At 44.8% G+C, this 16033-nt stretch overlaps 1 protein-coding gene across 4 annotated transcripts in view; it reads right to left on the bottom strand.

Moving 5' to 3' along the window:
* PLXNA1 (plexin A1) overlaps nt 1-16033 on the bottom strand; it is a 305584-nt gene that overhangs the window by 64801 nt on the left and 224750 nt on the right. For all 4 annotated transcript variants that reach the window (XM_073644943.1, XM_073644947.1, XM_073644946.1 and 1 more), the window contains exons 11-14: nt 5987-6083; nt 5576-5766; nt 677-828; nt 364-484 (exon numbers count right to left, since the gene is read on the bottom strand). In XM_073644943.1, coding sequence (XP_073501044.1) covers nt 364-484; nt 677-828; nt 5576-5766; nt 5987-6083 — 561 coding nt within the window. The remainder of the gene's footprint in view (nt 1-363; nt 485-676; nt 829-5575; nt 5767-5986; nt 6084-16033) is intronic.

The following is a 16033-nucleotide window of genomic DNA, read 5'->3' as shown; positions in this document are numbered from 1 at the left end:
ACCAGCAGAATAGTGAGTTCATCTCTGGAGTATAATACAGGAGGTAACTCAGGATCAGTAATGTAATGTATGTACACAGTGACTGCACCAGCAGAATAGTGAGTGCAGCTCTGGAGTATAATACAGGATGTAACTCAGGATCAGTAATGTAATGTATGTACACAGTGACTGCACCAGCAGAATAGTGAGTGCAGCTCTGGAGTATAATAGAGGATGTCACTCAGGATCAGTAATGTATGTACACAGTGATTTAACTTAAATAGGTTAATTCTTTTGGTGAAATGTTGTTTAATGTTACAATGACATATTAAATCACTGGCTGGCGCTCAGCATTCAGGGGTCTCGGTTCAGGAGGGGACTTACCACAAATGAGAAGGATCTAGGTGCAGTGGTCATGTACTCCTTAGAACAGTCCCTTATGCAGACCTCAACAGTGACATCGCGGGGTGGCATTATTTTGGCTTCTCCAATCTCACAAACAATCCTATAAGTAGAAGACATAATAGAAGGTGTCAAGGCAGTTTATTGTTCTCTGTTATCAGTTTAAGTCTAGGGGGGCTAATGACAGAGCCATATATATTGTGTAAACATTGACACCCTCATACAGGGGTCAGGTATTGGGTCATATCAATTCAGGCAAAAACGCAAATTTTTGTGTGCCAATAAGAGGACTTACTGCTCAGCACTGATGTATTCGCTCTCTAATGGGACACACATCACTTGTCCGACCCGAACACCAAAGCGGATGTCCTCGAATCTCAGGCCCAGGTTCTCTCCGGTGATGGTCAGCCGAGTACCCCCCTGTCTTGGTCCCGTCTCCGGAGACAGCTGGAAAATAGATCAGATGCTTTTTATGATACCAGTATCCCAAATATTAGACTTCACAATGAAAACGTGTCGGATTATAAGAATTTTTGGATTATAGGTTGAAATGAATTTCAGTTTTTGAAACCTTTGAGGATATTAATGGGTTTGGACCTTTTTTATCTTTTCATAGTCAGACAATTTTGAGGAAGAACTACAACCACCAGCGTTTCCAGGGTACTGTTGGGTGGCACAACCCGCTGGCAGAAGTCACAATACCAGCCCCTCCCATGGCGTTAATTAAGGTAAGTGCTTTCCCCAGGTGCCGTGACGAGTTTTCCATCCTGAACCTGAGATGGAAGAGACAGCGCGTCCCGGGTTATTGTGCTTACGAGCGAGCGGCCTTTGTTACTGCCGCAGAGGCGGCTATGAAGTAGTCATCGCCCCGCTGTGCGGCCCTTTCTTACCGCGGGCTTCTGTGTTTGCTGCGTTAATGTACACAGGCGGGGGGCTCTTTGTAAAACTACACACATCCCTGTAGAGTTTGAACAGCAAAGTGAAATGGAGTCGTTAAGCCCGAGAACCAGAGAAACACTGCGAGACCGAAAGATACTAACCCAAGCGGGTCCATGAATATTTCATCAGCGGCAAAATGTGCCGACCACCAGAAGAGGAGAGGGGGATAGACCGACAGATAGATGCAAAACAGAAAAACGACCAACACTTCCTAACAGAAAGAAACTGCAATCTGTAGGCTTTTGGCCCAGAAGAGGTAAGTTTTATGGTCAGGGTTTCATCACAAGAAAGTTGTCCTTGTCATGGCTGGTGGGCTCACACGAAAAGTCTACATGGCAGCAGTACAGCTCACATATCACATCTTCACTGTGTGTCGCATACACCGAGCCGTTGTGCAGATAGAGGATACATAAATATTCCATTTTTATCAATTTCTCATATATAGGGCATATAATAGCGGCACAGTACAAGGGCACATAATGTCATCACTTCCATCACCGATAGCTCGGCAGCATATGGCGACTTAAAGGGCCATTAACACGCTAGAGAACAGCACCATCTGAACAGTAAAACTCCTGCTGCGAATATCGGCCCAGGAGGGGCTCCGACCTCCGCGTCCTGTACACTACTTCCCCCGGAAAATGAGTGAAGCCGCTTTACACTAGAATGCGCTCTACTGTTCGCTGTTTTCATCTATGGAAGCTGTGACATACATACGGCAGACCCTCGTCCTTTGCTGCAAGTGTCTCGTTGTCGCGGGGAGGGGATCTTCGGCGGTCTGATGAGACACATTTAGCACGATTATTTCCAATAAGGCGGACAGGTGCGGTGTGACAAAGGCGGCATTATGACTGATGAGCGGAGGGGAGGTGGCCCGGCAACACCAATAACAAGCTAATTACGGGCAATTTCACACCAGATTTTGCCTGCCTCCAGAGCGGCCCATCACTCGTCACACACCTGCGGGCACTAAATGGAATTAATGTCTCCCTGCGCCGGCTGCACAATCTCATTCTGTGGAATTATGGCTCTCGTTACCGATTTGCCGTTGGGAGCGGGAAGGAGGATGGGGCGATTTATGAGCGGCCATCTTTAATTACGTCCACTTTAGCCTTTATTTTATTTTTAACTTTTGCAGAGTCCGTTGTCCGTCTGTGGAAAACCTTCCCAGAGCAGTTATTACAGGGCGACGCCGAGCTGCTGTCCGGATCCTCATCGCTCCACACATGAATATATATATATATATCTGGACATCGGGGGGCGCCGTTACAACGCTCCCCTCTTCTCTTGCACGTCTGACCAGTTTCAGCTTGTATGTGGGCTGTCATGTGGACGCTCAGGACTACAGGAATGATATTCATAAAAATCTGACAAATAAGGGAGTCAAGAAATCAGAAAGGTGACCGAGTGACCACCTAGAAGACCACCTACCTCCAACTCTTGCCCCAACTCTCAGTTTATGGCGGCCAGAGGAACAGCAGCTCTGGAGCTCAGACTGGAGCAGTGAAAATTTCCTTCATTTGCTTAGAAAAATCCAGGAAATTAAATTAGTTTTTCAGAATTTCCACAAAAATATAAACCTGATCGGAGAGCAGACCTCCACCTGAGAATCCAGAATACCGGAGGTTTTTTGTCTATATACTGCATCTGGGCACAGAGGATGGAAACCTTTAATTCAGATTCGTACGGAATGACAGCGGAGTCACACCATTATAATGCACAGCTGTCAACTCTCCCGGGAATTCCCAAAACACTGGTGCAAAAATAGGGTGGAGTTTATGTAATATCTGCCCAAAAGTGTGTGTCGGGGGCATTCCCGGAGGACGGGACTTAACTTTCGTGAAAATGTTGGCAAGAATGTTAAAGGGGTCCTCCATCCAACATGCTTGATAAGAGTGACTTCCACCAAGCTACTTTTCCCTCTCTCCCGCCGACATGAGGCCGATCCGTTTGCACACCTGGCGGCAGAGCACGGACTACGGATACATTTCCAGGATCTGATCACGCGCACAAGAAAGGATGCGGTAGAGAAATCTTGAACCCAATCAGACCACGATCCATGTTCAATGCATGAAAAAAAAAAAAAAAATTGTTCTAGAATGTTAATATTTGTTGTGTTTTCCTACAGCACATTCGCTACATTTTTACTAGAGGGTCCGCAGCAGCTGGGAAGGGCCGATTGATTTCCTGCGGATCCGCACCATTCTACCTGGTAGCACGTAACTCAACCTAAACGACTTTGTTTCTTTGCCACGGGCAAATATCTGCACGGCTTCTTTTCCCAAGCAAGTGAATGGGGTTAGAAAACAAAGTTATACACAATAAATACGCCATCAGATCAGACACTTCTTATTCCAGATTTAAGGGGAAAAAAAAAGCCACCAGATTAGACCAAATAAATGCAGCTACTCCGCAGTGCATCATACTGTGCATCCACAGCAGATGCTTGTTCTGGCCTTTTAAGAATTGATACAGAAGAGAATCTCACTCAGTAGGAGGTTTCTGCAGTAAGTGGACACCGGATTATCATTCTATGTGGTTCCCAGTTACAGATACAAGCCGCTTGGCCCCATTTTTCTATGGTGAACATACGTTGAGGCTTGGCTCCTCCGCACCTGCCACCTGTATTGCAGCCATGTTCTCGTGTAGAGCATCGCGGAGCCTCACCCCATCCTCCTCCCAGCTTCTCCCTTAATTGGTTTCACAGGGGAACTTTTAAATAAAACAACAAACATCTCGTCTGAAATAAAAAAAAAAACAACCCACGTCTTCAGCGTCAGATATGCAGAAGCGCGAGGTGAAGGCAGAGGATCACAGGAAGGAGGCAGCCATTGATCTCAGCCGTGTGAGGCAAAACTAGAAATGTTTGCTCGGAGTCTCATCTCATTCCCGTCTGATTCATCTCTTAGAAATATTACAGAAGGGCCAAGGCTGCCCGGGTCAGCGATTCCCACATGTGCCCATTATAGGGGCCGGATTAGAATAAATTCAATTTATCAGCACTGACCACACACACATAAAGGAGAGGAGCTCAAAGCGAATCAGAGAAAAGCCGCCAAATAAACATTGAAGACGGGGCGAGAAATTATTAACATCCTTGTACAACCCCAACACCTTCTACTATACATATACTATACAAACCCCATATATGCAGCATAGACAGCAGTATTATGGTAGTTATATTCTTGTACATAGGAGCAGTATTATAGTAGTTATATTCTTGTACATAGGGGTAGTATTATAGTAGTTATATTCTTGTACATAGGGGCAGTATTATAGTAGTTATATTCTGGTACATAGGGGCAGTATTATAGTAGTTATATTCTTGTACATAGGAGCAGTATTATAGTAGTTATATTCTTGTACATAGGGGTAGTATTATAGTAGTTATATTCTTGTACATAGGGGCAGTATTATAGTAGTTATATTCTGGTACATAGGGGCAGTATTATAGTAGTTATATTCTTGTACATAGGAGCAGTATTATAGTAGTTATATTCTTGTACATAGGAGCAGTATTATAGTAGTTATATTCTTGTACATAGGGGGCAGTATTATAGCAGTTATATTCTTGTACATAGGAGCGGTATTATAGTAGTTATATTCTTGTACATAGGGGTAGTATTATAGTAGTTATATTCTTGTACATAGGGGCAGTATTATAGTAGTTATATTCTTGTACATAGGGGGCAGTATTATAGTAGTTATATTCTTGTACATAGGAGGCAGTATTATAGTAGTTATATTCTTGTACATAGGGGGCAGTATTATAGTAGTTATATTCTTGTACATAGGGGCAGTATTATAGTAGTTATATTCTTGTACATAGGAGCAGTATTATAGTAGTTATATTCTTGTACATAGGGGGCAGTATTATAGTAGTTATATTCTTGTACATAGGGGCAGTATTATAGTAGTTATATTCTTGTACATAGGGGGCAGTATTATAGTAGTTATATTCTTGTACATAGGGGGCAGTATTATAGTAGTTATATTCTTGTACATAGGGGGCAGTATTATAGTAGTTATATTCTTGTACATAGGGGCAGTATTATAGTAGTTATATTCTTGTACATAGGAGCAGTATTATAGTAGTTATATTCTTGTACATGGGAGCAGTATTATAGTAGTTATATTCTTGTACATAGGGGGCAGTATTATAGTAGTTATATTCTTGTACATAGGGGCACTATTATAGTAGTTATATTCTTGTACACAAAGGGCAGTATAACAGTAGACAGGAGTGGCTGAATACCTTGGTGATTTTGGGGTCGGTGCAGCGGCTCTGAGGGGTGCTGACGTGCATCCATGGGCTTTCGTACATCAGACAGTTCTGGCGCAGGGTGCATTTTTTCTCGGTCACGCACCAACCACATTCAAAGCGGGGATCGGATTTCAAACAGAGTCCACAACTCTCCCGCAGGGCTGAACACTTGTAGAGGTGGGCTGCGGAACAAACCAGAGAGTCAATATCTCCACACGCTGTTCTCATTAATGAATTAATGACATGGCCTTACTAATTAGCGATGTATTACAACTCCAGGCCTTAGCTGAGCATGTCAGACAAAATCAAATAACCTGTATGAAAAGCTCAGAGCAAAAAAGAAAAAAAAAAATACCGGAGAACAGTCAGGTGATGTTGACAACAGACAACAATCGGTCTCACCTTGTATATTCTGTGGGTTGTCGATGACGAAATTTCCATTCCAGACGACGGAAAGATTCACAGGCAGATCGCTAATGTCGTTCCCCTCATAGTTGTACTGCAAGACAAAAACAATAAGACTATATGAGCAAATCACCAGAAATGCCGCAATAGAGAAAAAAAAGATGCAAAAAAAACAGAGCAGTAAAATCCCAAGGAACAAAAAGGAGGAACGAAAACTGGAAATTCCACGTTAATGGAAACAAACAATTAACTCTGCATAATAATCAACATGTTCACGCTGATAAGGGTGTATGAAAAGATGGGCGACAATCGCCCTTACTGTCGTGGTGTAACCCAGTAACTGCTGAAATGGACTTAAAGGAACACTCCAGGAAAATATACATGTGTTATATCTACTTTAAGGAGGAGCAAAGAGGAGGTGGTGGTGCAACGAGGAGGAGGAGGTGGCGCAACAAGGAGGAGGAGGAGGAGGTGGCGCAACGAGGAGGAGGAGGAGGAGGTGGCGCAACGTGGAGGAGGAGGAGGAGGTGGCGCAACGAGGAGGAGGAGGAGTGGGCGCAACGAGGAGGAGGAGGAGGTGGCGCAACGAGGAGGAGGAGGAGGTGGCGAAACGAGGAGGTGGCGCAACGAGGAGGAGGTGGTGGTGGCGCAACGAGGAGGAGGTGGTGGTGGCGCAACGAGGAGGAGGTGGTGGTGGCGCAACGAGGAGGAGGTGGTGGTGGCGCAACGAGGAGGAGGTGGTGGTGGAGCAACGAGGAGGAGGAGGTGGTGGAGCAGCGAGGAGGAGGTGGTGGCGGCGCAGCGAGGAGGAGGTGGTGGCGGCGCAGCGAGGAGGAGGTGGTGGCGGCGCAGCGAGGAGGAGGTGGTGGCGGCGCAGCGAGGAGGAGGTGGTGGCGGCGCAGCGAGGAGGAGGTGGTGGCGGCGCAGCGAGGAGGAGGTGGTGGCGGCGCAGCGAGGAGGAGGTGGTGGCGACGCAGCGAGGAGGAGGTGGTGGCGCAGCGAGGAGGAGGTGGTGGCGGCGCAGCGAGGAGGAGGTGGTGGCGGCGCAGCGAGGAGGAGGTGGTGGCGGCGCAACGAGGAGGAGGTGGTGGCGCAGCGAGGAGGAGGTGGTGGCGCAGCGAGGAGGAGGTGGTGGCGCAACGAGGAGGAGGTGGTGGCGCAACGAGGAGGAGGTGGTGGCGCAACGAGGAGGAGGTGGTGGCGCAACGAGGAGGAGGTGGTGGCGCAACGAGGAGGAGGTGGTGGCGCAACGAGGAGGAGGTGGTGGCGCAACGAGGAGGTGGTGGTGGCGCAACGAGGAGGAGGAGGTGGTGGAGCAGCGAGGAGGAGGAGGTGGTGGAGCAGCGAGGAGGAGGAGGTGGTGGAGCAGCGAGGAGGAGGAGGTGGTGGAGCAGCGAGGAGGAGGAGGTGGTGGAGCAGCGAGGAGGTGGTGGAGCAGCGAGGAGGAGGTGGTGGAGCAGCGAGGAGGAGGTGGTGGAGCAACAAGGAGGAGGTGGTGGAGCAACAAGGAGGAGGTGGTGGAGCAACAAGGAGGAGGTGGTGGAGCAACAAGGAGGAGGTGGTGGAGCAACAAGGAGGAGGTGGTGGAGCAACAAGGAGGAGGTGGTGGAGCAACAAGGAGGTGATGAAGCAAAGAGGAAAAGGTGGTGGAGCAAGAAGGAGAAAATGGCTCCATCTACTCTGCCCACGAGGTGTAGAATACTACAGTGTATACATTTTTCTATACAATGTCCCTTTAAAAGGAAATTACATATGACTACACAAGGAGATACATTTCACAAGAAGAAATAAATGACTTCAGGATGACATCACTTGACAGGATGACATCACACCCCTGGCAGCAAGACACTGATCACCTCTGATCTTGTGCTCGTCATACACTCCACATCTCCAGAAATGGATGGAGACTAATTTATTTGATGGCGGATGAGTCAGATTATAAAGTTGGGCACCGTAGACCCCTCTGACAATCAAGCCTTTACCCCCTTCCCTCTTCCATCCTTTTGCTGAAGTGCCAGAGCATTAAGATAAATGTCCTGCTTTATTTACAGCACAGGAATGGGTTTACACGGAGCCCGACAGCTAGGAATTACAATTAAACATACAGAAGATGAAGCACTGGACTGTCTGGCGTGAGTCAGACCACGTGTTTCAAGATCTCCCGTACATGCAGGCAGTGGATAGTGAGGGGGTATTACGTACATACATAGGCAGGCAAGATTTCCTCCTTTGTATGTTTTTGCACACAACTGGAGGCCACAAGGCCATTTGCAAGCGGAGCTTAGGGGGGTTGGCAGTGGGATTTAGCTGTGAAACACATAGCACCTTTCTAAGTGAAATTGGCATTTTCAATTTGTACTCTGACATGTCTCATTGGGGACCCTGGGATCTTCACACTGCACATAAGCCTACGGCTGTCCGGCTACTTAATAGTAATTCCTGCAGAAACCGCAGCAAAGGAAAAAAAATATCCAAAGTCTTCACAGATAAAAAGACAGGTCACTTCTGGGAACCTACAGAGCATTTCCCCTCAATGTTTGTAATGAGTTCATGCTTCGTCCTGAACAATTCAGCCGTTTAATCTTGTTCCGGTAAAGCAGAGTGGCATATGACCGCCATTACAATTCTGCCCCCAGAAGCCCACCCGGGATCCAGCTAGATCTGCCAGTCAGGATTAAAAAAAAAGCCGGGTAGGAATATTGCTCCACACCCAATTTTCCAATAAGCAAATATAGCCACGAACAGCTAAGTGTATGTGCACACAGAGACTTTGCTCTGGGTTTTTGGAGCAGAAACTCAACGTTTTTACTGAGTTTTTTATGAGGATTTGGTGAGTTTTCCCTCAATTTCTGCTCCAAAAACGCCTAAAAAAAACTCAACTTGCATGCATTTCCAAAGAAGATCACCACCTGAGGCGCGCTCCTCCTTTCCAAAACATTGTTTTAGTACATTGCACTAAAGCGGAGGCGATTGTACAGTGCAGCATCATGTGTGGTGAGGAATAAAAAAAAAAGGGAACCCAACTCATAAAACACAGTACATTTTGCAGCAAAAACTCCATATTAAACCTGAAGATGAAGACCCCTTGCTTGTTCAGCATCTGCACAGAGCATGTACTGCACAGAAGTCAGGAATCTGGACACCAAACTTCTGCATGGGAAAGGAGAACACGAACAAGAGGGAGCAGCAGTGAGGTGTGACTGACGGAGCAGGAGACCGGCAAAATCCTGACCGCAGCTCTGGATGTGACTGGAGCACGACAGAATCAATAATGATAGATTATGTGGAAGGATGATGATCTGAAATGGAGCCAATCTTTAGGATAAGTCCAGGCAGGTCGGAAAGGTTGAGGTTACAAATCTTATCCTCATACTGCAGATTTTTTCTGCAAGAAACATGTCCCTTCTGCTTTGCATTGAGAACAAGAGACAAGTTGCAGATTTTCTCCATTGTAAATATAAAAAAATGACAATGAAATCTGCAAGAAACGTAGTGTTGCAGTTTTTTTCTACCAATTACTTTCTTCTTTCTGCAGCGGAAAATCTGCATCAAAGGGAGTTGTGGATTTGCGAAAGAAAAGCTGAATTTCATGCGACTTTACCCGTTATTCTGGGGAAGGACTCGTGCGACTAAGGCTCATTCAGACGTCCGTTGTTAGTGTACAAGTTCCATCCGTGTTTTTTACAGATCACACTCGTACTTAGTAGAGTCTATAGGGCTGTACACATCTACTTTTTTTTTTTTTTTTTTTGCTGACCGCGCCAAATCACGAAGGTATGTCTGATAGTAATACAAAGTGTTGGGTCTATGGGTCGGTGAAAAAAAAAAAAAATCAGCACCTGGATGCCATCTATTTTTCATGGACTGCTAGATAGAAGGTAGAGAAACTTTTTTTTCTCATCCAGGAAAAATGATGAAACTGGACGACATTTGTGTGAAACTAGGACATGAAAAAAAAAGGACGTTTGCATCAGCCCTAAGTTGGATACGAGGCAAAAAGAGTAAAAGAAACAAAAAAAGTCTTCTTCTTACAAATATTACGCAGGAAGTCAGCCATTCTTTTTTCAAAGAGACCGAAAGAGCGAAAAAATACAAAGGAAGCCGCCATAGGAGACAATGTGCTTAATATGCACAGAGTCACTTTCTCCATCAGGTTCTGAAGTCGCCACCACCCCCCAGACCCCGCTCCTTGACTCGGCCATTTAACTTGTTGATTGCCAAGCTGTCAATATCATTTTACAAGGCATGAGACTCTTACATTCCGTCATATTACAAAGTGACATCCCGTAATTCTGAGATAATGATGCCGTGAATTACTTACAGAGAGATCGAGCAGGCCAGGAGGTCAAAACGAATCCTGAAGCGGTGGCTTCCCGCTGCAATGGCTGTGGCAGCAAATGAGATTACATTCCCTCCCAACAAGAACCCAGGGATTGCCCTGCCTGACACATTAACGCAGGCGGATTAACACAGGAACGAGACCGGTTTGCAGAACATCTCAGACTCGTGAGCAGACTGGAAATAAGCGCGGGCGGGAACAAGAGCCAAACTCTGCTGAGTAAGAAAAAGCAGCAACTGCCTTATGACGACGACGCAAATGAGATTATTATTTTTTTTTTTTTCTTCCGATTAAAGATGATGTAATAAACACAACTTGTGGGTTTGGAAACTATTTTTATTTGGATATTTTTTTATTTTATTATCTTTATTAATATAAAATATAATTTAATAAATTAAATAATGTTATATAAAAAAAGTTAATATATCGTAAGCAGAAATACTGAAAGAAAAAAAAAAAAAGAAAAAAATCCAAAAAGTTCTATAACCTACACAATTTCTTTCCTTTAATTTTTACATTTTTTCTTCATTTTTTTTTTTTTTTTTTTTAAGTGTAGCTTAATCTTTGGGTATTACACTAAAGGGGGTTTCTCATGAATTGCATTTATCAACTTAGGACAGAAAAGGTGATAAAAGTATTCAAGTTCTAAAACTTATGCATAAGTATTCCATTTACTTTCTTAACTTTTTTTTATTTTTAAACAGAGTCTCATAAACAAAATGTATCGCCTATCCACATAACAAGTGATAAAAGTATGAGCTCCAAGGGCAGTGTCAGACTGAAGAACATTGGGCCCACCAGAGGATTTGATTCTGAGGGCCCACCTTTCTCCCCAACTTAAGAACCCCATAGCAGCTGCAAGGTTTGCACTATGACCTCTCCTGAAGAAGAAGCCAGGGCCCACCGGAGGATTCTCCGGTTCTCTGGTGGGCCAGTCCAACCCTGGCTAAGGGGGTCTGGCAGCAGAGATCTTCATTGATCAAAAAAAAAAAAGGGGGGGGGGGGCACAAAGGCAAGAATAGCGTAGTACGGAGCATGTATGACCCCCACTCCAGCAGTTGGTCGCACATGCTCACTTCTGCCCCATGCACACAGTGAACTTTTGAAAACCCCATTCTCCGGTTCAGTGATGGCAGTCTCACCAGCCAGACACCCACTTTTCACCTAACTTGTGGATAGATGATTGTTATTTATGGTAGAACCCCTTTAAATATAAGTTTTAGAACTTTTAATTTTTGAAACCCAGTGCAATCATACACTTATCCCCTCCCCCGTCCATAGGTGACATATATAGTTCATGAGACAACCCCTGTAATATATTAACCGTAGAGTCTCAAGTGCATGGGCGACCAATTACACTTTTTTTTTTTGGGACTGGAATCACAATCTACTTTTGAGGATCAGATTATCTATTCAATTAAATAGCTAGTTGCTCGTATGCTGTAGTTTATCCCCCACTTAGGATACTTTTCTATTTAGACTGCCCTGTGGTATATTTGGGTCCCCCTCAAGCAGCCATGAAGCGATTCCAATATTAAAAGTTTATTCTAGCTCTTACACTTTTGCAAAGATGATCCCTTTTTGTAAAAAAAAATATTACAAATTCACTCAATTAAAAAAAAATCTATATTTTTAAATGTAAGCTTTGAGAAAGGCCTTCACCTCCAGCTGAAGCTCCACTGTCAGCGCGGGACACACCCCGAGGAGGGGGCACACACCCCGAGGAGGGGGCACACACCCCGAGGAGGGGGCACACACCCCGAGGAGGGGGCACACACCCGTTCTGCACACAGGGATGACTTCATGTTTCAGCGCAGGCCAGGGAGCGGAGCACGCTTCAGTCAGCAGGTTAACCGCCTCGGCTTTTCCATGAGATTACTCACTGAAATGCTCCTCGACTCAATCACAAGAAGCACATCGCTCTCCTGCCCCGCGGCTTATCCTGCAGATGGCTGTCATTAGCAAATTTCACTTTCAAAGTTGAGTAAATAGTAGTCTATTCAAAGTCGGCCACCATCACCCTTGAAATGGGCAATTAAACTCACGAGAAAACCATCAAAAAATGAATTCCAGATTATTTTTTTTCGAGGAACAGATTGCGTCCGGAGTCTTCTCAACGGCGTCTGGGAATTTTTTTTTTTTTTTGATGGTTGGTTAAAGGTTTATGGAGAAGATGTGCGCCCATATGTACAACATTAAAGAAATTATTCCTAATTCGAAACAGGCCAAAAACTGGAAGGATTGTCCTAGATAAGACCAGATATTTCCTGGTCTCTGATGGAGGTGTAGGGTCACTGGAGGTTACGTGACCTCATTGGGCACTGCTCGTGGCCCAATACTTCAGAGATTGTGGCCACTTATCTCTTAGAACGTTCAAAAGTTCTCTGTTCTTTTAGGTTGCCCTGGAAAGGAACCAAAGTTTAAAGGGGTATTCCATATCTCCAAGATCCTACCCAATATTTATCATGTACATTAATATTAGCAAATACCTTTAATTAGAAAAGTAGTATAGTTAGTCTGATAAGCAATGTCAATTACCCCATGTGTAGGGCATTGTAGTAGCTAACAACTGTCACTATATGAGTGGTCGTAACCATGGATACCTAAGCTACTGCAATGCCCTGCGCATGGCGTAAGCAACATAGCGAATCAGAAGAACTATACTACATTGCTAATTGGAGGTATTTGTTCAAGGGAACCTGTCACCAGTTTTTTCATGTCTGAACTAAGACTAGCACCTTAATCAGTTCTTGTGCTGCTTTCCATAAAGGAGTATATAACCCCCTGACTGCCCCTGTATACCAACAAAAACCTTTTTAACCTCTCCCGCGCTCTAAGTAAAGCCTGCCGGTCCGGTCGGATAGGCGTCCTTGCTAAGGAGTCTATCCCTCCTCCCGGCTTCTGTTCGCAGTCCTCCTGCTCTGATTGACGTGGATGATGCCTCCTGTGTCATCTACATAGACAGGCGGAATCTAGCGCCTGCGCAGAGACATTGCCAACTCGCACCTGCGCAGAGACATTGCCGGCTCGCGCCTGTGCACTTTGCTCTTCCCTACTGTGGGCAGAGCCTAAAACATAAGGGCGCATGTGCACTTAGTAGGATGTATGAATGCATGTGCACTTAGTAGGATGTATGAATGCATGTGCACTTAGTAGGATGTATGAATGCATGTGCACTTAGTAGGATGTATGAATGCATGTGCACTTAGTAGGATGTATGAATGCATGTGCACTTAGTAGGATGTATGAATGCATGTGCACTTAGTAGGATGTATGAATGCATGTGCACTTAGTAGGATGTATGAATGCATGTGCACTTAGTAGGATGTATGAATGCATGTGCACTTAGTAGGATGTAAGAGTGCATGTGCACTTAGTAGGATGTAAGAGTGCATGTGCACTTAGTAGGATGTAAGAGTGCATGTGCACTTAGTAGGATGTAAGAGTGCATGTGCACTTAGTAGGATGTAAGAGTGCATGTGCACTTAGTAGGATGTAAGAGTGCATGTGCACTTAGTAGGATGTATGAATGCATGTGCACTTAGTAGGATGTATGAATGCATGTGCACTTAGTAGGATGTATGAATGCATGTGCACTTAGTAGGATGTATGAATGCATGTGCACTTAGTAGGATGTATGAATGCATGTGCACTTAGTAGGATGTATGAATGCATGTGCACTTAGTAGGATGTATGAATGCATGTGCACTTAGTAGGATGTATGAATGCATGTGCACTTAGTAGGATGTATGAATGCATGTGCACTTAGTAGGATGTATGAATGCATGTGCACTTAGTAGGATGTATGAATGCATGTGCACTTAGTAGGATGTATGAATGCATGTGCACTTAGTAGGATGTATGAATGCATGTGCACTTAGTAGGATGTATGAATGCATGTGCACTTAGTAGGATGTATGAATGCATGTGCACTTAGTAGGATGTATGAATGCATGTGCACTTAGTAGGATGTATGAATGCATGTGCACTTAGTAGGATGTATGAATGCATGTGCACTTAGTAGGATGTATGAATGCATGTGCACTTAGTAGGATGTATGAATGCATGTGCACTTAGTAGGATGTATGAATGCATGTGCACTTAGTAGGATGTATGAATGCATGTGCACTTAGTAGGATGTATGAATGCATGTGCACTTAGTAGGATGTATGAATGCATGTGCACTTAGTAGGATGTATGAATGCATGTGCACTTAGTAGGATGTATGAATGCATGTGCACTTAGTAGGATGTATGAGTGCATGTGCACTTAGTAGGATGTATGAATGCATGTGCACTTAGTAGGATGTATGAATGCATGTGCACTTAGTAGGATGTATGAATGCATGTGCACTTAGTAGGATGTATGAGTGCATGTGCACTTAGTAGGATGTATGAGTGCATGTGCACTTAGTAGGATGTATGAGTGCATGTGCACTTAGTAGGATGTATGAGTGCATGTGCACTTAGTAGGATGTATGAATGCATGTGCACTTAGTAGGATGTATGAATGCATGTGCACTTAGTAGGATGTATGAGTGCATGTGCACTTAGTAGGATGTATGAGTGCATGTGCACTTAGTAGGATGTATGAGTGCATGTGCACTTAGTAGGATGTATGAGTGCATGTGCACTTAGTAGGATGTATGAGTGCATGTGCACTTAGTAGGATGTATGAGTGCATGTGCACTTAGTAGGATGTATGAGTGCATGTGCACTTAGTAGGATGTATGAGTGCATGTGCACTTAGTAGGATGTATGAGTGCATGTGCACTTAGTAGGATGTATGAGTGCATGTGCACTTAGTAGGATGTATGAGTGCATGTGCACTTAGTAGGATGTATGAGTGCATGTGCACTTAGTAGGATGTATGAGTGCATGTGCACTTAGTAGGACGTATGAGTGCATGTGCACTTAGTAGGATGTATGAGTGCATGTGCACTTACGTTTTAGGCTCTGCCCACAGTAGGGCAAAGTAAAGTGCGCAGGCGCGAGCCAGCGACGTCTCTGCGCGGATGCAATATTTCACCCGGCTATCTGGATGACGCAGAAGGAGTCAGCCACGTCAATCAGAGAATGAGGATGGCAAACAAATGCCAGGAGGAGGGATAGACGTCTAATGGACCGGACTGGCAGGATTTACATAGAGCGCAGGAGAGTTTCAAAAGATTTTGGGGGTTTATATGGGGGGGGGGGGGGGGGGTGGTTATATATCCCTTTATGGAAGGCAGCAGAAGTGCTGATTAAGGTGCTAGTCTTAATTCAGATATGAAAAAGCTGGTGACAGGTTCCCATTAATAATAATATTATTGCACCTACTACATATTGCGATAGGATATTGGAGATGGGAATACCCCTCTAAAAGCTTTCTTCATCTGGGGCAAAGGTTCAGTTTGCTGCCCTAATTATATTATCTAGGTATCCTATCCAATGTGGGCACACACATACCCGACAGACCTTCCCAGAAACACTTTTGGCCCTTATAAGAGAATTAAAATGCCGTGGTCCAGTTGAGTCACTACGTACCATCTAGGCAGAAGAATGAGAGGAGGCTGCACACCAACGAAGCCTTCATGCCGGCCACACATGTTTTTTTGGAAAATTCGATCATGGTGGCATCTACAAATTGTAGAAATGAAGGGAGGTGTAAACATCTAATGTATCATGGCCAACCAGCGGAGGAGAACTTGCCAGCTCAAAAAAAAA

Source organism: Phyllobates terribilis, unplaced genomic scaffold (assembly GCF_046119375.1).
Source record: "Phyllobates terribilis strain yellow unplaced genomic scaffold, ASM4611937v1 Scaffold_8__6_contigs__length_399053987, whole genome shotgun sequence".
Classification (NCBI taxonomy): Eukaryota; Metazoa; Chordata; class Amphibia; order Anura; family Dendrobatidae; genus Phyllobates; species Phyllobates terribilis.
The sequence above is the reverse complement of the archived record's forward strand: the minus strand, read 5'-3'. Positions and strand labels throughout refer to the sequence as shown.